At 59.0% G+C, this 24361-nt stretch overlaps 1 protein-coding gene across 3 annotated transcripts in view; it reads right to left on the reverse strand.

Moving 5' to 3' along the window:
* Positions 1-24361, reverse strand: part of TBC1D16 (TBC1 domain family member 16) — a 78065-nt gene that overhangs the window by 50967 nt on the left and 2737 nt on the right. For all 3 annotated transcript variants that reach the window (XM_047832860.1, XM_047832858.1, XM_047832859.1), the window contains exons 2-3: positions 13310-13549; positions 9880-10468 (exon numbers count right to left, since the gene is read on the reverse strand). In XM_047832860.1, coding sequence (XP_047688816.1) covers positions 9880-10468; positions 13310-13487 — 767 coding nt within the window. In that variant the 5' untranslated portion in view covers positions 13488-13549. The remainder of the gene's footprint in view (positions 1-9879; positions 10469-13309; positions 13550-24361) is intronic.

A 24361-nucleotide genomic window follows, 5' to 3' on the forward strand; every position in this document is an offset into this window, starting at 1 on the left:
CCAGACAGGGTGCCAACTCCCCGCCTCACCCGGGAGGCGCTGCCGCGTCACCGCCTCTGTGACCTCACGCTCACATCTCCTGGAGGCTCACGCGGGGCCTCGGGCCCTGCCGAGCTCCTGCCGGGGCTGCTGATGCAACAGCAGGGGCCCCGGGGACTCTGGCTTCCCGCTCCCGAAGGCGGCTCCAAGCCTTTGGAGCAGCCCAGCTCCCCGGGGAGCAGCCCGCGGCCCCCGTGCAACAAATCATCCAGGGTTGCGTCAAGGACCCCCAGAGGGGCTGTCGCGGCGTGTGAGCTGAGCGGGAGAGGACGACCATTTCATTTTCCCGTCCTTTGAAGAGCCTCCTGCAGCGGGAGCTCGGCGTCCCCAGGGAGTCCTGCCTCTCCTGGAGGCTGGACTTCCTTCTTTTCGGTTCTGGAGGGATTGGTGCTTTTCTCTCCTCCCTGTGCCACAGCTCTCATAGAAAGAGGTCAGCTTTCTGACGAGCCGAGGGTCCTTGGGCGGGCAGCCAGCAGCAGTATGACTTCAAGGCGACCCAGCAGGGGCAGTGGCTCCTTTGGGTGACACTTTTGGTGGCCGGGGACCTCTGGAATCCTGCTCAGAGCCAGGGAGGGGGCAGGTCCGCAGACCGTTCTCCTCTGGGAGAGGGAGGCTCCGGGGAGAGGGCTGGCCAGAGAAACCCAAACCAAGAAAAAAGCGGAACACCAACCAGAGCTGGCCAACGCGGCGGTCCCAAGCCGCACGCGTCATCAAGCGCGTGCGACGCAGCGGGTTACCACTGAGATGCGTTCTCCGCGTAGCGGACACACGGGATTCCCAAGACTTGGTACGGAGACGGGACGTCAACATTTCTCGCCAAAAACGTGCTACCGATCACAAGCTGAAACGGCAATATTTGGGGATTGTTGAAATGAATTTGACACGTCTCTTTTTCACTTTTTAAAGGGTGGCTGTGAGACCCACTCAAAACATGCCCGGCTGACTGTTGGCAAAGATTCAAAAGCAACCCCACGGTGGGACGGTCTTCTCGGTGGTGCTGACGTAATATACGGGGGGGCCGTGGTGGGGGCGCAAAGCTACTCAGGGGACACGGCTCACAGAGCTCTGCAGGCAGGTGCACACAGAGGGTGCCGGTAAAACCCGCGAGACCTCGGGTTGCACCCACCTCGGTTTCCTGGCTTGGAAGGCGTGCCGTGGTTTTATGCGGCACGTGCCGCTGGGTGGAGGGTACGTGGGGCCTCCCCGCACATTTTGTTTTGCAAACTCTACCGTTATTTTATGTAAGCTTGTTTATTTGCTTGAGAGAGAGAGAGAGAGAGAGAGAGAGAGAGAGAATCCCAAGGAGGCTCTGCACTGTCAGCACAGACCCCAACCCTGGGTTCGATCCCACGAACGGTGAGATCATGACCTGAACCGAGATCAAGAGTTGGACGCTTAACCGACTGAGCCACCCAGTGGCCCCTACTTTTAAAATAAAGTTTTTAAGGGGCCTGAGCGGCTCCGTCGGTTAAGCATTCGACTTCGGCTCGGGTCACGATCTCATGGTTTGTGGGTTCGAGCCCCGCGTTGGGCTCTGTGCTGAACACCTGCTAGGAGCCCGGAGCCTGCTTTGGATTCTGTGTCTCCCTCTCTGACCCTCCCTCGTTTGTTCTCTGTCTCTCAAAAAAATAAATGAACATTTAAAAAATAATACAAAGTAAAAAAATAAATAAATAAAAGTTTTAAAAAACTTTTGAGGCTATTAGAGTCTCAAAAAAATGAGACTATTAGAAGGGTCCTAGATATCCCCCCCAACACCCACACGCACGATTTCCTTATATTAGCATCTGGCATTGCGTGGTCCACTTGTTATGATTGGTGAACCCGGATCAACCCGTTACCATAATAATCGCCGTCCACAGTTTGCACGGGCCCATCTCGGTCTCGTCCTCTCTGTGGGTTTGGCAAAGGGACGATGACACATATCTGCCATTACAGAATCAGACGGAGTGGTCTCCCTGCCCTGAACGTCCTCCGTGCCCTGTCCACCCCTCCCCTGGCCCTCTTGCCGTCTGCAAAGCTCTGCCTTTCCCAGAAGGTCACACGGTTGGGGCCGCACGGCACGTAGCCTTTTCTGACCGGCTTCTTTCACTCGGTGATAGGCATTCAAGGTTCCGTCACTTCTTTTCGTGACTTGATAGCTCGTTTCTTTTTAGCGCCGGACAAAATCCCCTCGTCTGGATGGACCAAATGGTTTATTTCTGCATTCACCCACAGAAGGACCCCTCGTTTGCTCCCAACTGTCGGCAGTGACGACACAGGCTGCCATCAGCATCCGTGTGCAGGTTTTTATGTGAAGGATGGTTTTGAGCATTTTTAGATGTTGGAAAAAACTCAAGAGGGGACGTGGCCTGCAGGCACCTTGATCTCAGACATCCGGCCCCCAGGCTGTCTGGGGAGGGAGACTCCAATTCCGTTGTTCTAGGCTGCCGGGTTCGGGTTCCTTCCTTGCACCAGACCCAAGCCCCCGACACAAAGCGCTCCCAGTTGGGCGGGCAGCGGTCACGACGTTACCACCGGCAACACGCTCTGGGCGGAGTCATGGCGCCATTTCACAGATGAGGAAACCAAGGCACAGGGAGCTTAAACGCCTTGCCAAGGTCACGCCCCAGCGATCGGGGTGGGGCCCAGGTTCACATCTGGGTCTGACCACGGAGCTGGCCAGACTCCGAGCCCTACGCGACCCACGGGGCCCCTCCCCTCCCCAGACGGCCCCCCAGAGTTGGACATCAAAGGACCGGGCACTGTGGAGGCCCAGCGTGGATTCGTGGGCAGCCCCTCCGAGCTGCTGGAGCAGTGGGCCCCCCAGGCTGAGGGCCAGATGGCAAAGGGCACATCCTTGGCCTTGGACACAGAGCTCGGCCCTGCCGGTGCCCTTCCCGAAGCAGCTTCCTTCGGACCTGGGTGTCGCCCCCACCCCCCAGGCACGGGGGGAGGGGGGTGCTGGCACCTTGACGGGGGAGGGGGGACACGTGGACGGGAGGCAGAGACGCGGGCACGGAGCCCGCTGAGCGCTACAGAAACAGAAGACGAGATTAGTCCTAACGAAGCACAGAACAGATTGCAGGGTGTCGGGAGATGGGATGTTTTAAAGAAATAAATCTCAGCTCCCAGTTACAGAAGCACAAACAAACCCAAACAACAGATCTTTGGAAGCTGCCAGCTTTCCCGGCTGCCAGGCTGCTGCTGAGGGCCCAGGAGGGGCGGGGGGTGCTGTTCCGGAGCGTCCCGGGGGGCACGGGGCACCGGGCAGGCCCACAACTCGGCTGGGAGGTGGCTTCTGGAAATGTCGAGGGAGGGGACGCATCCCTTCGAGCTCCCGGCCAGCGCACCTCCCGCCAACTCCCGGCCGCTCCGCCTGGCACCCCACAGCTGGCCCGCGGTCGGCACCCCCTCTCCCGGGTGGTGGCGGCCCCCCAGGCCCTCCCCACCCCCACCTCGTCCTGCTGGGGCTGGAGCGGCCTCCCGCGACATCCCTCGGCAACAGAGCCACGCTGTCCCCTCGCCTGGAGGCTCCTCAGTCCCCCTGACCCCCGCCCCCCCCCCCCCCCGTCCACTCAGGGTCACGTCCTTCCCGCCCCCTCCCCTGCACGGGCCCTGCAGAACAGGAGAGGCTATGTGTGAAACCCACCAGAAGCGAGAGAACTGAGGTCTCACACCACCTGCCGCCCTTGGCTGGCTTAGGGTGACCCTGGACGGCACCCCCAGGGCCCCCCTGGCAGCACCCTGGCAGTGACACCCCCAGTGCTCAGTCCTGGGCCCCTGAGGCCACCAGTTCTGCATCCATCTCAGAGACTGGGGTTCTCGCCTCCTTTCTGTCCCCTGAGCGCGGGGCCAGTTACACCAACGACGACGATAGCGATAAATAATTCAGCCTTTACGGCTGATACCCTGGTGTCATGCAGCCTTTTCCTCCTAAAGGCAAAAAGCACTTAAGATACCATTTATTTCCGCCTCATGCCCTGCGGGGACGGCTGGCTGGAGCCGGTGACATCCCTCCTTGCGGCTTCTGCCTGTGGCTTCGGGGTCACCCGAACTCTCTGGCCACCCCCGGGAAATCAGCCATGAGGGAGGGGGCACCTGGCCACTTGGGATTTTACCCCTTTTTTCTTTTCAACGGAGAACCTGGAGAACCCTCCGTGCCGCCCTCATCGTCCCCAAGAGGACGGTCTCCTGCGGACGCGCACGGCCTGGCATGGAGGCTGCTTGCCGCATGGGGCTATCAAAATTCAAATCCGTCGAGGACAAACATTAAAAATCTCTTGGGCTCAGTCCCAAGAGGCACATTTCCAGGGCTCGATAGCCACACGTGGCCAATAACCGCCGCCTGGACGGCATCCACCGCTGCAGAACGTTCTGATGGACGGCGCTGGTAAGACAGACCGGTGGGACTCGAGAGAAAGCAAACGCGCGAGGCAGCGGATTTCAGGTGCAGCTTGAACAAGGCGCACAGGCAGCGGCAGGGCCTCAGGGAAGAAGATCTTCCCTGCCCGCAGGCTGGCTGGGGTTTCGGCGCAAAGGAGAGAACATTCCAGCTCCGGCGGGCCTGCTCCGGGCCGCTGGTGGTGTGCATGGGGAGGAGGAAGAGGAAAGGCTGGAGGTACGTGGGCATCCAAGTACCCGACCATGAGTGTAGGTGGGCCCAGCTCTCACCAGCCCATGCTCCCCCGGGGCCTGTGCCCGGCTCACCTAGACCCCTGTCTGAGCTAGCTGGACCACTGCGCCAAGGAAGCCTCCATGAGAGTCCCCGCGTGGTGAGGGTCTCTGTAACTCCGCACACCACCCTTCACTTGGGACGGCCACGCGAGGAACACGCACCAAGAACGACAAGCGAATCCACCGAGAGCGGATGCAGCAGCGGTTCCCCGGGGACGGGGGCACAGCTCTGGGGACCGGGTGGCAGGTCATTAGCGTCAGTCTTGCTGGCAGGACCGCAGTTACTGAGAACCCTAGAGGGCCTTTTGGTTAACAAGCCTACAGGCCAGGCCAGGGTGAGCCAGTCTGAGCCGGGCAGGAATTTAACTGGCTCTCTGTTTCTAAAACCTGTTTTGCTTTGTTTTGTTTTGATCACAAAATGAACAGAATCACAGAACAACATTTTTGAAAACTGAGAAAAGTAAAACATTACTCACGATCACCAGGATCTTAACACATCGGCACATCCTCCTCTCAACCCGGTGGCCACGCCACGCTGCTTAAATTTGTATCAGTCAATATCACATAAAATTGAAAAAACACAGTACCTTAAGTCAGACCAGCCATATTTCTTTTTTTTTTTTAATTTTTTATTGTTTATTTATTTTTGGGAGAGAGGGACAGAGAGTGAGCAGGGGAGGGGCAGAGAGAGAGGGAGACATAGAGTCGGAAGCAGGCTCCAGGCTCCAAGCCGTCGGCACAGAGCCTGACGTGGGGCTTGAACCCACAAACCGCGAGATCATGATTTGAGCCGAAGTCAGACGCTTAACCCACCGAGCCACCCAGGCGCCCCGCGCCAGCCACATTGCAAGAGCTCCTCAGCCGCGTGAAGCCAGTGGCTACTACATCGGACGGCACCGGTCTGGACGACGTCTGGCGTGGCAGGAAGTTCTAGGGGGCGTCCCTGCTCCGGATGGTCTCCCCCACGCAGCAGGGCCTTTCCGTAGTCTTTGGTCAAAACGTGCACGACATGTGCCACCTGCCTGGGTTTTGATACACTGTGAATCTGCACGCTGCGGCCCAGCCTTTCTACACGCATATTCTCCCATCTGGTGGCACCGAGGTTCTAAACATTTGGGAGCCACAGACACTTCCAGAAGCCGGGCGGAGCCCCCTCCTCAGAAAAATGTACTCCCGTGAGCACACATACAAAGAGTGGCCTAAGATTTCAGGGCGCTCCCTGACCCCAGATAAACCTCCTTTGTCTAGTAGGGTGAACCAGACTTGACTTATCGTTCTCGGCTGTTGGAGGTTTAAATTCTTTCCCCCTTTTCTCCATTATAAAAAGTACTGTGATGAACATCTCCGTGCAAATGTGTTTTATTCCTGTAATTCAGATCACTTCTTAGAACGCGCCCCAGAAGGGGCGCCGGGGTGGCTCAGTCCGCTAAGCATCTGACTTCGGCTCAGGTCGTGATCTCACAGCTTGTGAGTTCGAGCCCCGCGTCGGGCTCTCTGCTGTCAGCGCGGAGCCCGCTGTGGTTCCTGTCTCCCTCTCTCTCCGCCCGTCCCCAGCTCGTGCTTTTCTCTCTGTCTCAAAAATAAATAAAAACATCAAAAAAGAAGAAGAAGAAGAAGAAGAAGAAGAAGAAGAAGAAGAAGAAGAAGAATCCTAGAAGACATTTGATTTCAGAGACAGGAGCTACTCTCCTGGTTCTCCCCCAGCCAGACGCACAGCCTCCGCATGTAGTTCTCCGGTTCTGCCACTAGAGGGACCCCGCGAGCCAGCGTGCCTGCACCCCTCCTGGGGACCCAGTTCCAGTTAAGTTAGCAGCCTTGGTTCCAGGAGGGGCTATGGGCGCACTGCAGTCCTCGAAGCCAAGCCCCGCTGCGCGGTGTCCGCTCCAACCAGTGCGGGCACTCCGGACCTCAGCTCAGACGCCCCCCTGTCCAAGGCACAAGGACCACGCCCCTGTTCCCGCCGTCCCCTTCAGAGCTGTGGTTCTCAACCAGGCTGCACACTGGAGCTCCCTGGGGGATTCGAACACTGCCCACGCCTGGGCCCCACTCCCAGCAGTGCTGGCTTAGTTGGTCTGGGCAGCCCCTGGGCATCAGGCCTTTTCAAGGCAGCCCAACGCTGCCCTCCCTTGCGGCCAGGTGGGTTCCACAACGTCCAATAGAGCCGACCGTTTAGTCCAGGATTTCCAGCCCATCCAAGACTTCGGGGCGGGGGAGGGGGAGGGAGCCGAGGAACACCATCTTTGTTTCCGGGGGTCCCCCATGCGGTGGGGGAGACGAGGATCGCACACGTGGCTCAGAGAGGAAAGAAGCAAACGTGTACTGCAGGGTCCGGCCCAGTGCCCAGATCTGGCTCCCGTCCGCCTATGAAAAATGCAGATTCCAGGGCCTGCCCCCAGCGTCTTCCGCAATGCACATCCGCTTTGTTAAGCTCCCGACGACCTGTCACGCACGGCTGGGTCGAGAACACCTATTAGGTCGCGCCTGGGACACAGGCTGTTTCCCCGTCAGCCCCGGGAGACGCACACGCTCCAGGCCAGGAGGCAGGGAGGGATGCTGTCCGTGTGGGTCCCGTCACAGCACAAAGCCTCAGCCTAACCGGACTGATTCGGGCCAGAGGAGCAAGCGTTACGGATTTCCAGGGCTCCCTGGTGGAGGAGGCACCCCCTGACCACACCACGGCCCCTGCACACACCCAGAGATCAGCCCGCCGTCTCTGAAGCAGCTCTAAGCACAGAAGACCCTAAGCTGACCTGGGTGGGGCTGGGGGCCGGAAAGCAAAAATACGGCCCCTAAAGCCTTATTACAAGAAGACCTCCTCACACGGTGGCCAACTCCCCTGCACCCCACCCCCACCCCCCTGCTTTCCCTTGAGGGTGGGGCTCTCCTATCCGACCGCAGTCAGAATCGCCTGGAATATTAGTCAGCCACGAACAGGAACGAGCAATGACCTGCAATGACACGGACACGATGCTCGGACACAAAAGGCCACAGACCGTACGGTTCCACTGATACGAAACGTCCGGAACGGACAAACCCGCAGAGACAGAAGGTAGACGGGTGATGGCTGGAGGAGGGGCAAAATGGCCAGTGACCGCTTAGTGGGTGTGGAGTTTCTTTCAGGGGCAAGGAAAACATTTTGGGGCCAGACAGCAGTCTTCGGTGGACGACACCGTGAATGCGCTAAATGCCACGGAGCTGCACGATTTTAAACGGCCACAGTGGCAAAGTTGATGCTAGGTCTATTCTACCACAATTAGAAAAACAAGAGAGTTTCCCCCCCCTCTGGGCCTCCCTGGCCGTCTGGGGGCGGTCAGAGCCACCGGGAAGGGTGCTCAGCCTGGGCACTGAGACATTCGGGCAGGATCACTGTGTCGTGGGCGGCTGTGTCCCCAGCATTTTGGGGCACTTAGTGAACAGCATTCCAGGCCTCCACCCACCAGATGCCAAAAACACGCCCACCCTCAGTTGTGACCACAATGTGTCCTGATGTTGCCACATGTCTCCTACAGCAGAACCGGCCCCAGGAGAGAATCACTGCTCCAGAATCATCTGGAACTGCCCGGGCATCAGGCGCATATAAAAGGTGCCCCGAAGGATTCTCATGGGCAGCCAGGGTAGGGAAGCAGCAAGGCGGAGGGAGGGGAAAGAGGAAACCAGGAGTGAATTCACCGGGTAACCACAGAATGGATGTTACTACCCCCACGTTAGGAACAAGGAGACAGAAGCTCCAAGGAGACACGGAGGTTTCCCAGGCTCAAGCCAACCGGGTTTCCCAAATTCCCAGATCCAAGCTCCTTACGTGATCAGGGGCCCTACAAGGCCTGATCGGGACTCCAGGCCCTGATTTGGGTTCCGCCACTAAGACCTCAGCCATGAGGCCACAGGCCAGGCCCGGCACCCCTGGCTCAGAGTAAAGGTGGGAGCTCCAAACCCGTCCCCCCCGCCTGGACCCTGGAGCTGCTGGACGGCTGTCCCTCCTTTCTCTCCACTGAGATTCAGGGGTTTCTGGACACCTGTCCGTCCTTTCCCTCCGCCTCAGCCCTGGAGGTGCTGGACACCTGTCTCCCCTCTCTCTCTACCTGGGCCTTGGGGGTGCTGGACACCTGTCCCTCCTCCTTGGCCCTGGGGGTGCTGGGCACCCACAGGTATCGCTGCACTGGCAGATGGCACCACCAGGGGGGGCTCTGACCAAGCCCCGCGGTGGGAAGCCAGGCTCGAGTTTCATTCCCAGCCTGGTTCCCTGGGGGGAAATACACACAGCTCAGTGACCCTCACCGGGTCCAGCCGACTGCTCCGCCTGAAACGCTCTCTGCTCTGCAGCACTTGAGACAAAGGTTATCGGTCCCCCCGGGCTCTAACAGAACACACCTTATGGAGGGGACAACATCAGGAAAGATTCCGTCTCAAATCCCTTCCCTCAAATTCCTTCTCCTCCGCGCCCCGGCCTACGTCCGTCCCGCGTGACCTTACGCGCTCCGGGTCTGGTGCAGACCCAGCCGGATTCAAATCCCAGCTCGGCCAGCGTGCTGGCTTTGTGACGTCCGGCAAGCTAGTTCACCTCTCTGAGCCTCGCTCTCCCTCCCTGCAGACGGCGGTGATGTTAGGACCTACCGCACGGGGCTCGGGGTGGTCGTGGGTCATCGGGGGCACACGTGCCCGGTGCCCAGACGATGCTGGACCACCCACACCCAGCACGTGCGGGGCTCACAGCTTGAGCTCAATAATTGCGTGCCGGCTAAATGACAGCAGTCGCCAGCGGTTCCCTAGGAATCTAAACGGGAGCAGGGACCAGAGCGTAGGAAGGGCTGCGGGAGTCAGGGAAGTCTCCGAGCATGCTTTCTGACGGCCAACAGTCTACTGTCCCCCGAGGTTCCCCGGGCCTGGCCCCGTGGCCTCCAGTCTGGGTTACGGAGCAGGGACGGCTTATCCCACGTGAGGCCGCGGAGGGGAAGGGACGGGGAGAGCAGGTGGAACCCTCCCCCGCACCGTGCCGCCTTCACCACCCCCTTGGGCACCGTCAAATGCCGGGACGCGGGTGCCGGGGCCCTGGCGCCGGGAGAGCGGGACCCTGGCGGGGCGAGACGCACGCGGTGCTCACGCTCAGGGAGCAGAGCTGTGACACACGCGACTGCTCCCCAGGAGGCCTCGGTGGGGCCTTGGGGGTCCGACGGACGCAGGACTCACCCGCTCTCGCTGTCCAGGAACACGGAGCTGCCGCTGTCCACGAGGGCGGCGCTGATGGGCGAGAGGCAGAAGGGCGAAGAGAAGGCGTCGGAATCCGAGTCGAAGGAGCTGTCCCTGCTCACGCCCTCGGCGGACAGCTCCAGGGAGCCCTCCTCCTCGCCGGCCTCAGGCCGCGGCTCCCGCCCCTCCTCGGTCCCATCCTGCGAGCTGACGGCCGACAGGATCCCGGAGTCGCTGTGGGCTGGTGGCAGGGCCGTCCCCAAGCCCGGGGCCAGCCTCTCCCCGTCCTCGGAAGGGGGGGAAGGGCTGACGTGCACGGCGTCCTGGACGCTCTGAGCCACCGCCGCGGTGTCCTCGTCTCTGGGGATCAGGGCGGGCCTGGCCTCCGTCGGGGAGGGCTGGCGGGGGGCCCCCAGGCTCTGGGCGCGCCGGCCCCGCGGGCGGGGTGCCTTGCGCACGGGGGAGCTCTCGGGGGTGATGTAACGCAGTGCCTCCTCGTCCTGCCTCTGGATCCGAGAGTTGGGGACCCACGTGAGGATGAGGGTGCTCCCCAGCAGCTCGTCCTTCTCCACGCACAAGCACAGGTATCCTGGGAGGGTCAGGAGGACAGGCGGGTTAGGGGCGGCGGTGCGCCTGGCGCCTCCGTCTGGTCTCACGCGGCACAGCTGGGGAGCACGGTCGGCCTTGAGGTCAATGAACGCCGTGGGCATTTTCTAAGCGCCACTCAGCAGAGGCGGGGCACCGGGCTCCCACGCAGGGCCTGTGGCCGTTTTTCCAGGCACGGGGAGCCCTCCTCCAGCTCAGAGCCCCCTCCTGTCCACGGTCTGGCGGCCCCAGAACTCTCCCCAGGTCTGGGAGAGCCCAGGGGCCCAGGAGCCCGGCCTCACCACCGCTGGGAGGGACGGAGGCTGTCGACTTTATTCCTGTTTCGCACAAAATAAGTCCAAAGAGGGGTGTTTGAGCGTTTTCCGGTCACTCGTGGCCTCAGCATTTCTTCTTTCGTGCAGCTTTTTGGAAGAAGGGGCCGTCCTCGATGTTAAGCACCAGACGGCTGACAAGGACAGAGTAAAGCAGTGCCCCTCCGAGGCGGCAGCGAGTGGGGGGCTCTCTGGGCTCCTGAGCGCTCAGTCTGGGGGGAAGGCGGCATTTCCTGCCATCTCAGGACGTCCTGATCCCTGCGTCTATCGTGCTAGGCACCCAGGCCTCCTGGTCTCTGCAGAAGTTGGGGCCTCGTGCCCCTCGGGGCTCTGAGAACCGGTACAAGAGTCTCAGGGCCCCGTCCCGTTTCCAGGAGACTCAGGGGCTATGAGCCAGTTGTGATAACGGTAAGGTGCAGGCGAGGCCCAGGGTTTCCACACCCTCAGATCCTGCAGCTTGGGGATTACAAAGGGAGCCCCAGGCCCCTGACCCTGCCCCCCAGCCCCCCATCACGACAGGATCACCACGAAGCTCTCCAAAGGCTTCGTGTGCTGTTCCTTGTGACTTAGACCAGAAGAGTTGCCACCACTCTCAGACCCAGCCCTAGAACCTCAGCCTCCTGCCCTCGAATCCTCGGGGTTGGCCCTGTGGTCAGGCATCCATGGCCTCGCGCCCCCTGCTGGAGCACACTCCCGGGATACAGGACCTTGGAACTCCCCAGGAATCCCTGTGCTCCCAGGGCCTGATCCCGAGCCGGGTGTGGGGCCTGCAGACGGGCTGGGGTGTCCACACGTGCATGCCGAGGCCCCTTACAGGGCAGGAGAGAGCTGGCCCGGAGGCCGGCTGTCCTGCTTGGGACCTATAGGGGCCGATGGTTCCAAATCTGTGCATAGCCACCTGGATGACCTTAAAGGCAGACTTACCAAGGCAGGTGGAGGGAATACTTCCCCAAACAGTTCATTACCGTAACTAACCTTCTTGTATTTTGAGCAGCTGATCGATTCAGTATTTTGTGGACACATAATTTGCATACAGTAACGTGCTCAGACCTGTGAGTTATAACTTTTAGATGTTTTGACATCTGGTACAGGGCCTCTGTCTGCACCGGGGGAGGCAAGTCCCCAGGCTGCAGCCAGGCAGCAGGTGCACTAGGGACCCTGAGCATCCTTCAGCAGCCAGGGGAGGCCGCAGGAAGAATGAGGGGAGACCAGAGCCTGCGCTGGCCCCGCCTGGAGGACACCCACGGGCAGCTGCGCGTCCTGGAAACAGTGGACGCTGTCTGCCTGCTGTGACCCGCGGCCCCTCAGTGCGCAGGGCGGCCGGCCATCACTGCAGGGCCCGGGATACAACGTGAGCCCTGGAAAGGTAGGCTGTTTCTTTCTCTGTGACTTGGCCAAAGGAGAGCAGGAGAGGTGTCCCACCCCAGGAGCTACTGAGAGCCCCTAGCGCTGGCGTGTCCCCAGGCACGGCCCCAGGATCACGCAGGGTTCCTGCAGACCCCAGGGGAGAGCTTTCTTCCCTGGTTTCGAAACAGTGCGGCCGGAGGACAGATCACAGAATTGGTGATTTCCGCGTCTCCAGACTCCCAGGCCCGCCCAGCCTCCAGCCAGTTCTCAGCCCAGCCTTCCGGCAGCCGGAGGGGCGAAGCCTTGGCGCTTAGTGTGACGGCCATGCTCCTGCCACCTGCACCCCGGAGGGGGCCGGCGGGCACTGGCGGGCCCCCCCAGAAGAGGACCGCCCCCTCTCCTCCCTGCCGGCCGACGGGGCTCCCTGCTCCCAGCAGCCCTGCAATGACTTAATGTCTTCTGAGGCTGATTCCCCTTAAACCGTCCCATCCCCCACCCCATGTGTACGAAAGGTCGCCGGCCCGTTGGAAGATGGGGAAATCAGGGCATATGGAGAAGTGACACAAAAGCTTTCCAAAGCTGGGGCTTGGTCAGTTTAGAAGGAAAAGCAGGCAGGGGCGCCTGGGGGGCTCAGTCGGTTAAGCGTCTGACGTCGGCTCAGATCAGGATCTCACGGTTCGTGAGTTCAAGCCCCGTGTCGGGCTCTGTGCCAACAGCTCAGAGCCTGGAGCCTGCCTCGGATTCTTGTCTCCCTCTCTGTCTGCCCTTCACCAGCTTGCGCTCTCTCTCTCTCTCTCTCTCTCTCTCTCTCTCTCAAAAATAAACATTAAAGGGGCGCCTGGGTGGCGCAGTCGGTTAAGCGTCCGACTTCAGCCAGGTCACGATCTCGCACTTCGTGAGTTCGAGCCCCGCGTCGGGCTCTGGGCTGATGGCTCGGAGCCTGGCGCCTGTTTCCGATTCTGTGTCTCCCTCTCTCTCTGCCCCTCCCCCGTTCATGCTCTGTCTCTCTCTGTCCCCCAAAAAATAAATAAATAAATAAACGTTGGAAAAAAAAATAAACATAAAAAAAACCACTAAAAAAAAAAAAAACAAAAGCCAGCCCTCCTCCCCAGGCCCTCCCCTCCCCCAGGTCTGTGGTCCAGGTCCTCCCATTTCCTGGGGCTCACCTGGGTGGTGCTCCCCCAGCCCCTGCAGCCCCTCTGGTGGGTGCACACAGACATTGTTCTTGGAGTAGATGATCTCCCCATCCAGGACGGAGGGGGGCCCACCGCCGCTGCCTGGGGTGAGGGTCAGGAGGTCCGAGGCTTTGGAGGAGGCCCGGCGAAGGAGACGGCCCAGAGACATGGCGGGGGGAGTGTTTCCATCCTCTGTACGCTTGGGCCCAGGCGGGGCTCGTCCAGACGTGGCTGGGGGACAAAGACACAGAAGAGTGCATTAGGCCAAGGTCACAGGCCTCACACCAGCAGGCTCGAAATGAATGGTGGTTCACTAGCTACCGGAAAGCGTCCCGCTAGCTCAAGGCCATGGGGAGGGCGCACTTGGTTCTAGACTTTCGGGCCTTTCTTAGTGGTGGAGGCTATGCTGGCCTCCATCCACCGGGTGCCCCCAGCAGCCCCCTTCCCACTACGACAACCAAAAACGTCCCCCGGGGCCTAACCGCCCCGTCTAGAGGGGCTCTGCTCCCCCCTCCCCTCAGCGATCTCATAAAACTGTTCAACTTCTCTTTGCTCAGTCTTTACCCCTGTGTGTGTGCCAACGAGCCCTCCTCTCCTGAACTTCTCACCCCTCGTGGTGCTTCCCAGGGAAGGTCCTTCCTCCACCCCGTCCTTCCCGGCCTGCTTCACCCCCATGCACCCCGTCAGCCCCCAGGCCCAGCCGGATGTCTCAGCACAGCGAAGGTTCATCCCGGCTGGGAAGGGTGTCACGAGCCGTGTTTGCGGGACCTGAGTCTCCCTACAACTCGTTCTTTAAAAAACCAGATGAGAGATGAAAGATTCGGTGCAGCACCTAACACGGAACTCCTAGAGGTTCACTGGCAGAAGGAGCTCTACGCCCACTCGGTGAAGAGCGGACAACAAGAAATTCTACGAAAGCCCAACACCCCGCAGACGGGCCGGAAGCAGTTTCTATCTGTGCAGAAAGCCCAACCATCAGGGGCCCGGGCACCAGCCCGTGTGAACTGACCGGGCGCTTCCCATCGGGCCTTAAAAAAGCGACTGTCGCGGATTATCAACGCGCGAGTGATTCAAAGGGAACGGGTCCTTAAAACCCGAACTGCGAACGCGGACCACCAGACGGAGCCGTGGAACAAGCCACGGGCATGAGCGCGCCCGCATAAACGAGACACGCGTGCAGAGCCATGCTGCCTCCTGGTCGGAGATGGTGGGTGTCCGGGACCGAGGCCACGCTGGGCAGCGTGCAGGCCGGCTCCCCGGGGGGCGGGGGGGCTGCCACGGAGCCGCCACGGGAAGCCTTTTACTATGGTAAAATCATCCACTGGGAAGGGACAAATGAAACGTGGTCCATCCACGCAGTGGCATCATCCAGCGTTAAGAAGGAAGGAAATCCTGGGCCGCCTGGGGGGCTCAGGCGGTTGAGCACCCGACTCTTGGATCCGGCTCAGCTCATGATCGCTCGGTCCATGAGTTCAAGCCCCGCGTCCGGCTCCATGCTGACAGTCCTGAACCTGCTTGGGATTCTCTCTCTCTCTCTCTCTCTCTCTCTCTCTCTCTCTCTCTTCCCCTCCCCAACTCACGCTCTCTCTCTCTCTCAAATTAAACTTAAAAAAAAAAAAGGAAGGAAATTCTGACACCTACGATCCCATGGATGGACGTTGAGGACACTGGGCTGAGTGAGGCAGGTCAGCCCCAAAGGACAAACAGTGTGCCCAGAGTCTCCAGATTCGCAGAGAGAGAGTTGCGGGGGGGGGAGGGGGGGGAGACGGGTAGTCAGTGCTACTGGGGAGAGTCCAGTCTGGCACGATGCAAATGTCCTGGAGACGGACGGTGGGGACAGCAGCGTGAATGTGCCTAACGCCACCTGACCGTGCGCTTGGGAAAGGTTAGAGGGTAAATTTTCACGTCATGTACGCTGCACCACAAGAAACCAATTTTTTTTGAATTATCAACGGGGTATGTTCCATCGTTCTCTGAACTTCCTGCATTGTGTGCACTTCTCCCCAGATCCAGAGCTGGTTTAGGGTGCCCCCTAGGTGAAGCTCTCTCTGCTTCCAGGTTTGCGTGGGCTCTTGGGGCAGAGGGTGGTCTCGGGGGCCGCCCTTTGCTGTCCGAGCCAGGAGGCTCAAGGCGGGGTCCTCAGTCCCTCTGACTCTCTGAGGGCCCCGCCCGTGCCCCCAATTCTGCTCTCAGGTCTCCCCCAGAAGGGCACTGACTCTCCCAAGCACAGGATTCTTCCAACAGCTTCCTGCCAGACCCGCAGCCACCCCTCCCTTGCACAGATCTTTGCCCAGAAAGATCCATCAGTCCCTTCTCCCGAATCCCTGAGGTTCCCAACATCAGCATCGCCACCAAAATCACAGTCCTGGGACCCTCACCTCCTCAGCCACCAGCCAAGGACCTCCCCCTGCTCTTGCCAGGACCTGGCCCCCGAATCCCCCGGCTCTCCCGGACTCAGCCCATCTCGGGCTCCCCCGTGCCAACACTCTCCATGACCCCTCGCCCCCGGGGGCGACAGGCGGCTCTGAGGAAGGCCAGACAGTAATCGCTGTGGCTCTGGGGGCAGCCGGTCCTGCGGTGTGAAAGGGGCCGCAGACAGAAACCGGCCAGCGTGTCTGTGACCCAACGAAAGCTGATTCATAGACACTCACACCTGAAGCTCGACAAATCTCCACACGTCACAAAAAATTCTTTCAATTTTTTCCCAACCATTTAAAAATGTAAAACCCGGGGTGCCAGGGTGGCTCAGTGGGTTGGGCATCCGACTTCAGCTCAGGTCACGATCTCGCGGTTCATGAGTTCGAGCCCCGCGTCGGGCTCTGTGCTGACCGCTCGGAGCCTGGAGCCTGCTTCGGATTCTGTGTCTCCCTCTCCCTCTGCCCCTTCCCTGCTCACGCTGTCTCTCGCTCTCAAAAATAAGCATAAAAAAAAAGAGTAAAAAGAAACGAGGAAGATTAGTTTGGGCAAGATACCTTCATTTAACTCGTTATTCCCCAAATAGTAGGAGTTCTGCATATGTAATCAATACGCAGAAAAATGAGTTGTTTTGCATTCTTTAAGCCTCCACAGTCCGGTGTGTGTTTTGCATTAAGCGCGTCTCCTTAGGACCAGCCACGCTGCGGGGGCTCGCGGCCTCCGGGTGGGCGAGGCTGGAGCCCCAGCTCCCCCGGGGCCTCAGATGTTACTCCTCGGTTAATCCCTCTAACTGCCAGACCCGACTGCAGACAACTCTCAGCTGATGCTGAAAACCAAACCAGCTCTAAGTGAAGATGTTTGCCACCGTGGAGGATAATCAAAAGAATATGCTGGAAGATCTGGAAGATTCCCGGACACAAGTGCTCACGACACGGCACTTTCCCGCACGGCAGATGCGAAGTGGGTGTGTGTCGCTCACTGGAGGCTCTGGGGGACACGCCTCCTGGAAGCGCGGTTTTGCAGAGGAGAAAACAGGTCCCATCCAATCACTCAGGGAGCAGGGAACCTAAGACCTTTGTCCCCTGTGCTCAGAGGGCGGCTTCCACCCCAGCCACCCCAGCTCCGGCCCAGAATGTCCGGCAGAAGCCTGCGTGTCCGGGGTGTGTCTGTGAAACACTAGCCACAAATATTTACTCTTCACAGAGTCCTATTTTCTAAATGCATATGTGCCTATGGGAGCCTGTTTAATCAAAATTAAACCTGGTTCCCAGCCCCTGCTCTCTAGCCAACTATAAGAGAATCCTTGGCCTATTTTTTAATGGTTTTTTTTTTTTTTAAATTGGGAAACACGCTCAGAGAAGGATAAAGATACAAGTTCCTTAAATCACACGACCCAAAAAACATTTGTGTGTTTTCTCCTATCTTCTGTGCGTATCTTAAAAACAAAAACAGGGACACCTGGGTGGCTCTTTCGGTCAGGTGAGGATCCCAGGGTCACGGGATGGAGCCACGAATCCGGCTCTGGGCTGACAGTGCAGAGCCTGCGTGGAACTCTCTCTCTGTCTCCCCAACCTGGCTCTCTCTGCCCCTCCTCTGTTCACTCTCTCTCTTTCTCTCTCTCTCTCTCTCTCTCTCTCTCAAAAATAAATAGAGGCACCTGCATGGCTCAGTCCGTTAAGTGTCCGACCTCAGCTCAGGTCATGATCTCACGGTCCGTGAGTTCGAGCCCCACGTCGGGCTCTGTGCCGACAGCTCGGAGCCTGGAGCCTGCTTCCGATTCTGTGTCTCCCTCTCTCTCTGCCCCTCCCCTGCTCGTGCTCTCTCTCTCTCTCTCTCTCTCTCTCTCAAAAATAAATAAATAAACACTTTAAATAAATACATAAAATTTAGTAATGACAGTGAAAACTGGAGAGGGGCGTACGGACACTCTATTCACTTGCGGCTCTTTTTTGTGCATGTGAACCTAAAACCCTGTAAACAGTCAAATTTATTAATCATAATGAAAAAAGAGGGCGGAGGCCACAGGGCCTGCGCCCAAAGCCGCCAGGTGGAGGGTGAACTCTGGTGGATGGAGGCAAGGAACAGGCAGGGGGCTAGAGGTGGGACCGGTGACAGCAGGTGACGAAGGGGCTCGGGTGCCCATGCTGGGGGCTGCTGTCAGCAGTGACGTCGGGGCCTGGCAAGGGCTGTGCCACAGCCTGACGGGCATCCTCCTAGTGTCCTTGAATCCAAAAGATGCATGACTTTGAATGCTTCTTGCTCACGACCTGCAGAGCAGCTCTGCCCACGGCCTTAGGGACCTGGTGTCCCATGGGGATGGGAGGAGCAAAGATAACGGCCCCTCCTGATAGACCAGAAAGCTGTGCTCCAGAAAGGCTTCCCGGGGAACAGAATTCTGAGCAGGGAGAACACCCAGGTCACCTTCCGTGGGTCCGGGTCTTTCTCCGGGCCAGACTACTCGTTCTGGCTATACAGAGTTGGGGGCAGGGGCACAATCTGGAAATGACACAAGCAGAGACCCTAAGCCACACAAAATCAGGTAACACTCGAAAGGGAGCGGAGAGGAACCTCTACAGGAACAGCCACCTGACTCTTCTGTGGCAAGGACTCCGAGGGGATGGAAATCACAGTAACAGCCGACACGCTCCAAGCACTGTGGACCAGCAGCACAGAGCCTGTCCCCAAATCCCGGGCGACGAAGGTGGCTGGAGAAGCCGTTCAGGGAAGGTCCTGGACTGATACGTCACTCCCCGAGAGTGCGTTCACTTAACAATTTTACTTTAAAGTGGTTATGCTCGCATCCGTCTTATCGATCTTAGATGACAAGTTCCTGAGTCCAAGCCTCTCTGCAAAACCCCTTTTGTGACTGATGTGCCTTCCAGAATGCCACCTTCAATAAAGTCCCAAATGCTTTGCTTTTGTTGATGGAAAAGATAGCAATGCCAACCTGGCAGCTGGCACAAGGAACACAGACAGGGAGGGAGGAAGGCCAAAAGCCAGAATGAGCATCAGCTTGGGCAGGCGGGCGCGCGCGCACACACACACACACACACACACACACACACACGAGTAATGTTTTAAAAAGGTATTAAGTAAAAAATGCCACTGCTGGTTTTCAGCTATCTGACTGAGGCGGGATTACAAGCGGAGCTCTGTGCTGCCCTGAGCCCGACCAGGTCGGGCCAGATTTGTGCAAAATAGGCTATTGTGTAATTCGAAAGGAGAGAACAACTTGGCCTCCCCTCAAACCACACACATGCTCATAACACGGAGCTCTGTCCGCAGAAGGTCCCTGCTGGGCACCCCCACGCCGTGGCGCGTGGCCTGCAGGGTAAGGGAAACGGCCAGCAGGAGGGGGGTTTTGAGGTGGCTGGAGAGTGGGGAGTGGGCGGGGCAGGAGTTTATCTCACAGTCTGGTCGGAACTGGCCCTGCCACCGGGTTGCGGCCAGTGGGCAGTGGCAGGCCTCCAGCAACCACACGCGTTCCAGAACCACCCCCCACCTCGGGGAGCACCTGTCCTGACCCCCAGAGCACCTGTTCCGCCCCCGCCCAGGAGCACCTGCCCCGACCCCCCGGGAGCATCTGTCCCGACCTCCTGGGAGCGCCTACCCTGGCCCCCGGGAGCACCTATTCCACCCCCCAGGAGCACCTACCCTGTCCCCTGGGAGCACTTGCCTTGACCCCTGGGAGCACCTAACCCACACCCCAGGAGCACCTGCCCTGTCCCCTGGGAGCACCTGCCCTGTCCCCTGGGAGCACTTGCCCTGACCCCTGGGAGCATCCAACCCACACCCCAGGAGCACCTACCCCAACCCCCGGGAGCACCTCCCCTGTCCCCTGGGAGCACCTCCCCTGACCCCCGGGAGCACCTATTCCACACCCCAGGAGCACCTACCCTGACCCTCGGGAGCACCTGCCCTGTCCCCCCGGGAGCACCTGTCCCGACCTCCTGGAAGCACCTACCCCGACCCCCAGGAGCACCTATCCCACCCCCCAGGAGCACCTGCCCTGTCCCCTGGGAGCACTTGCCCTGACCCCTGGGAGCACCCAACCCACCCCCCAGGAGCACCTGCCCTGTCCCCTGGGAGCACCTCCCCTGACCCCTGGGAGCATCTAACCCACACCCCAGGAGCACCTACCCCGACCCCCGGGAGCATCTGCCCTGTCCCCCCCGGGAGCACCTGTCCCGACCTCCTGGGATCACCTGCCCTGCCTGCCTGGCCCTGGGCGGCTGAGGCTTCTGTAGCTCAGTGCTGGCGTGTGGCTCTCCTCTAGTGTTTACAGGGCAAAGTGGAGACATCCATTACCCAAAACTCGTCCCCCATGAGTCGGTGACTGATACCTGAGGCAAAATGCTCCCGGACAGAAACAGAGGCAAAGTCACCAAAAAGCCAGAAACGAGCAAAATGCAGGTTAAGAAATGACACCCTTTAGAGAAGACACCATCATCACCCCTCCTGCTTCCCTCAGAAAGCACTTCCATCCCAGGCGCTTGGTTCCCCAAGGCCTTTGTAACAAATCACCGCACACGAAGAGGCTTAAAGCAACACGGATACATTAGCTCCCAGTTCTGGAGGCCAGGTGCGACCCTGGGCTCTCCGGTTCAATCAAGGTGCGGACAGGGCTGCGCTCCTTCTGGAGCCGACAGAGACTCCGTTTCCCGGCCTTTTCCAGCCCCTGGAACCCACCCGCGCCCCTTGGATGGTGGCCCTTCCTCTGCCTCCAAAGCCGGCCGTGGCCGTTCAAGTCTTCCCCGTGTCGCTTGGCTCTGAAACTGACTCTGCCCCCTTCTTCCACTTTCAACGACCCTGGTCCCACTGGATAATCCGGGACAATCTCCCCATCGCAAGGGCAGCTGATGAGCAAAGTTAACTGCACACAACCCAACAAGTCAGAGGTTCCCAGGATTCGGACGTGGACATCTTGGGGGACCATTCTGCTGCTGACCGTGCCACCACAAGGACACGGTGAAGAGCTGGCTTCCAGCTCACCCACTGACTGTCAAATCCCAACGCGGAACGACCAGCTGTTAGGCGATATGAGGAGGACCCAGGCCAAGCAGCAGGAGGGGGGAAGGCCTGGGGCCCCGTGTCCCCATGGGAGAAAGTCGCACACTCACAGACCAGCGCCTGCCCTTGGCAGCTTCCTCCGCCCAGAGCCCTGCTTTCCTGTCCTGGCATAAAAGGCTCCATCAGTCGCCAAACGGAAAAACAAATAGGAGCAAAGGTGCGAAGGTCTCTTCCGGAACCTTCCTAGGAAGACCAAAGAAACGGGGCAGCCTGGAGCCACTAGAAGAGGGCCGAGCGGGACTCCTCCCGCTCACTGCTCTGTGCTGCCTGTCGCTCGCCACCCCGGGTCAGCTGCTGGGATACAGCTGTCAGCAGGACAAATGCTCCGGGAGCTGGCAGTTCCCAAAGACCTGAGGCTCACAGCCCGGACCCATCGTGACAGCCGCTCATCGCGGCAGGGGGAGGCAGGCGGGCGGTCACTAGAAACTTATGGGGGACATGTCATGGGATGAAGCCCACAGGTGATTCATTACTCCCTTGGCCTTGTCACTGTCAGACTGCTCAGGAGCCAAACGCCCTGAGCCCCTGTCACCTGCCATGTGGCCAGCAGAAACAGGTTCCTCCGCTTTGCCCTCAAAGCCGGATCAACACGGAGCCGGGGAAAAGGCGATGCTATTTAAACATGAGCCAGACACACGACAACAAGGATCATTCCCTCCCCCCCCCCCCCCCCCACAGCATCTGCTGCTAACACACCTCAAATGAGGCCCCACCTGCCTCTCGCTTCCCAGAACCAGCTGCCTGCACCACCGTCTTTTGGGGAAGCCCCAGCTTTGCGGTTCAAAGGGCGACGACGTCAGTCCTGCAGGTAGATGGGCTCCGGAACCCGGTCCTTGGGGCACACAGTTTCGGGGGAAGATGGGTCGTCTTCCAGTCTCGTTGTCCAGACAAGACTCCTGCGGGCCGATGGGGCGCCCGGGTGGCTCAGTCGGTTGGGCGTCCGACTTCGGCTCAGGTCATGATCTCACAGTTGGTGGGTTCAAGCCCCATGTCAGGCCCTGTGCTGACAGCCCAAAGCCTGGAGCCTGCTTCGGATTCTGTATCTCTCTCTCTCTTTGCTCCTCCCCCCCCTCACTCTCTCAAAAATCAACAAACACAAACAAAGAAAAAGACTCCTGCGGGCTGACATAGCCCCTCCTCTCTGTCGACTTCCCTCCAAGTTATGGGATTGTTGTAGAGACAAATGTATTCGCCGCATATAGGCCACATTCAGGATTCCCACGGAAAAGACTGTGACCCCAAGATAGGGTGGCTGTGGGCAAGACCTCTGCGTACAAGACGATCAACTTGTACCTCAAGGGAAAGAACCCAGTTTAGGGCATAAGCCCCAGTGCTGGAGGCTCGGACCCACGGCCATACGGGAAAGGACTGGACAAGACGGTCACAGAAACGAGGTGAGGGGGGAGGTGGTGGTCAGCTTAGCTGTGACTTTCCTCCTTTGGCTCTCCAGCTGTCACTTCGATTATCACCGACTCCCTGGAAAACCCCATGGCTTCTGCCTCTCGAGAAAGAGACCATCTGCTTGACAACAAATACCAAAACACAATTTTCCCCCCCAAAAGCTAAGGAAGTAGGGCCTGGGGGGTGGAACTGACCTTAAGGATGAACCAGGATTGAGGAACAAGGAAGGCCTGAACCCAAAATGCAAGGAAAGGTGCAAATCCAGCCCGGAAGGCAACACCCGGCCCAACAGTGGGTTAGTGCACCTGACCTCTACATTCCTGTAAACCGGAACGCACAGAGGTTCTCTGTCCGTGGCAAAGGAAAAGCTAATACCCCACAAGACAAAAAAGCAAATCGGGGGGGGGGGGCGGGGCGGGGGCTGTATTGACAACATCCCTGAAAAGGAGCAATTGATCTTGCTTGGGGAAAGCATTCTAGTGACAGAAACTGAAAAGCGAAAGAGTGTAAAATGACACCTGTTAGGGATGCCCTTTGCCCCAATTTCAGAAAGCCAGCGCGTGTCATGACCAGTTTATCAGACCGTTGAGTTCAGGGTCACTCGGTGTGGAACGCCGGCACAGAAACCAAAGCGTGCAAGCCAGCGCGGACACAGGCTCGGGGCGCGCCCCGCTTTCGTCAGTTTCTGCGGTGGCCGGTCCAGAAAGACCACGGGGACGGCTGTGCCACACTGCAGTCAGGTGGGTCCCTACGGGGGGCTCGTCACCTACTCGTCACCTTCAAACACCTGGACAGACTGGCCGCCCAAGGCTCCGCGAGAGAAGGGAGAGCCGTTCCGCCCGCACGTGGGCTTTCTTTCCATTCCGCCCCATACGACTGGAGCTGGCCACCGCGGGGACGTCGCGCTTAGTCTACAAGTGGCCTGACCCTGGTCCTCTCTGAGGACGGCTACGTTCGTTCAGAAGACAGAGTAAAAGCCACGCTTCAGATCGGGTATCACCAGACAGCTCATCAGAGTGGGTTTATTAGACACGTAAGAGCCAGTGCCAAGGGACCCAAAACAACCACACTACAGGGGAAGGACAGAGATTTCCTGGACCGTTTCCCCGAGACCCCTGCTTTCCTTTCTGTACATTGTCAGGTCAACGTTCTTCCGTATCGTGCACACACTAGTACAATACAACGTACATCAATAAACCCCACCCCGGCCTCTGCTGCTTCTAGCTGGTTTCACAGTCAAGCTGTGAGCCCATCCTCCCCACACCGCGACACCGAATGAAACGAAGTGGCTACTCTTACAAAAGAGGATTCAGGCCTGGGAAAAACTCCGGGTCCCTCAGCTGTGTGTCGGGGGAGGCGGACACGGTAAAACCTCTACTTGAGATTTGTGTTGCCAGACAACCCGGCCGCCCCGGGTCCCTGGAACAGCCTGCAGGGACCCGGCGCCCTGCCGAGTGACAAAGATAAGAGTAGAAATATACCTAAATGAGGAGTTCCGCTCCTGCACGGAGCAGCTCCCCGCCTGGGGGACTGCACACACAACGAACGAAAACACAAAATCAAAATGTTTTTACCAATTTGCTAAATGTGAAAAACCCAAATGATGGTCATTCATAAAATTAAAAAAAAAAAATAGTAACAGGCACTTGGCACACTCAAGCTACCGACCGAGCCACCCAGGCACCCCAGGCACTAAGTGCTTTAGATGATCATTGCGGCAGGCTTTTGAGGAAGCCAGTGTTATCTGCATGGTACAGATGGGGAAATTAAGGAACTACGTCAGTGCTCGGCACCAGGGTCGTATTTGAACCCAGCAGTCAGCTTCGGAGGCCACGTTTTCAACCACTGCCCACTCCACAGGTCGTTTCTGCAAACCCGATGGCCGTCTTCTCAAATGCCGGTACACGAGCCCTGGGGGGCTCCTTCCGGAGGAAGGTGGACTGATATTAGCAGCCGGTGGTGACGTGGGATCAGTCCCCCCTCCACTGCATGTTTATGAATCACCAGGCAGAGTGAACCACGTTGTCTGCAAAAAAGAGGGGTCAGGAAGAGGGTGTGCATGTGACCGGCAGGGGACAGTTGCAAGGTGGGAGGCAGTGTTGTGCATAATCGTTTCTGGGGCTGGAGCGCCCCGGGCCGGAGGCCTCCAGTTCTGCC

This window comes from Prionailurus viverrinus, chromosome E1, assembly GCF_022837055.1.
Source record: "Prionailurus viverrinus isolate Anna chromosome E1, UM_Priviv_1.0, whole genome shotgun sequence".
Lineage (NCBI taxonomy): Eukaryota > Metazoa > Chordata > Mammalia > Carnivora > Felidae > Prionailurus > Prionailurus viverrinus.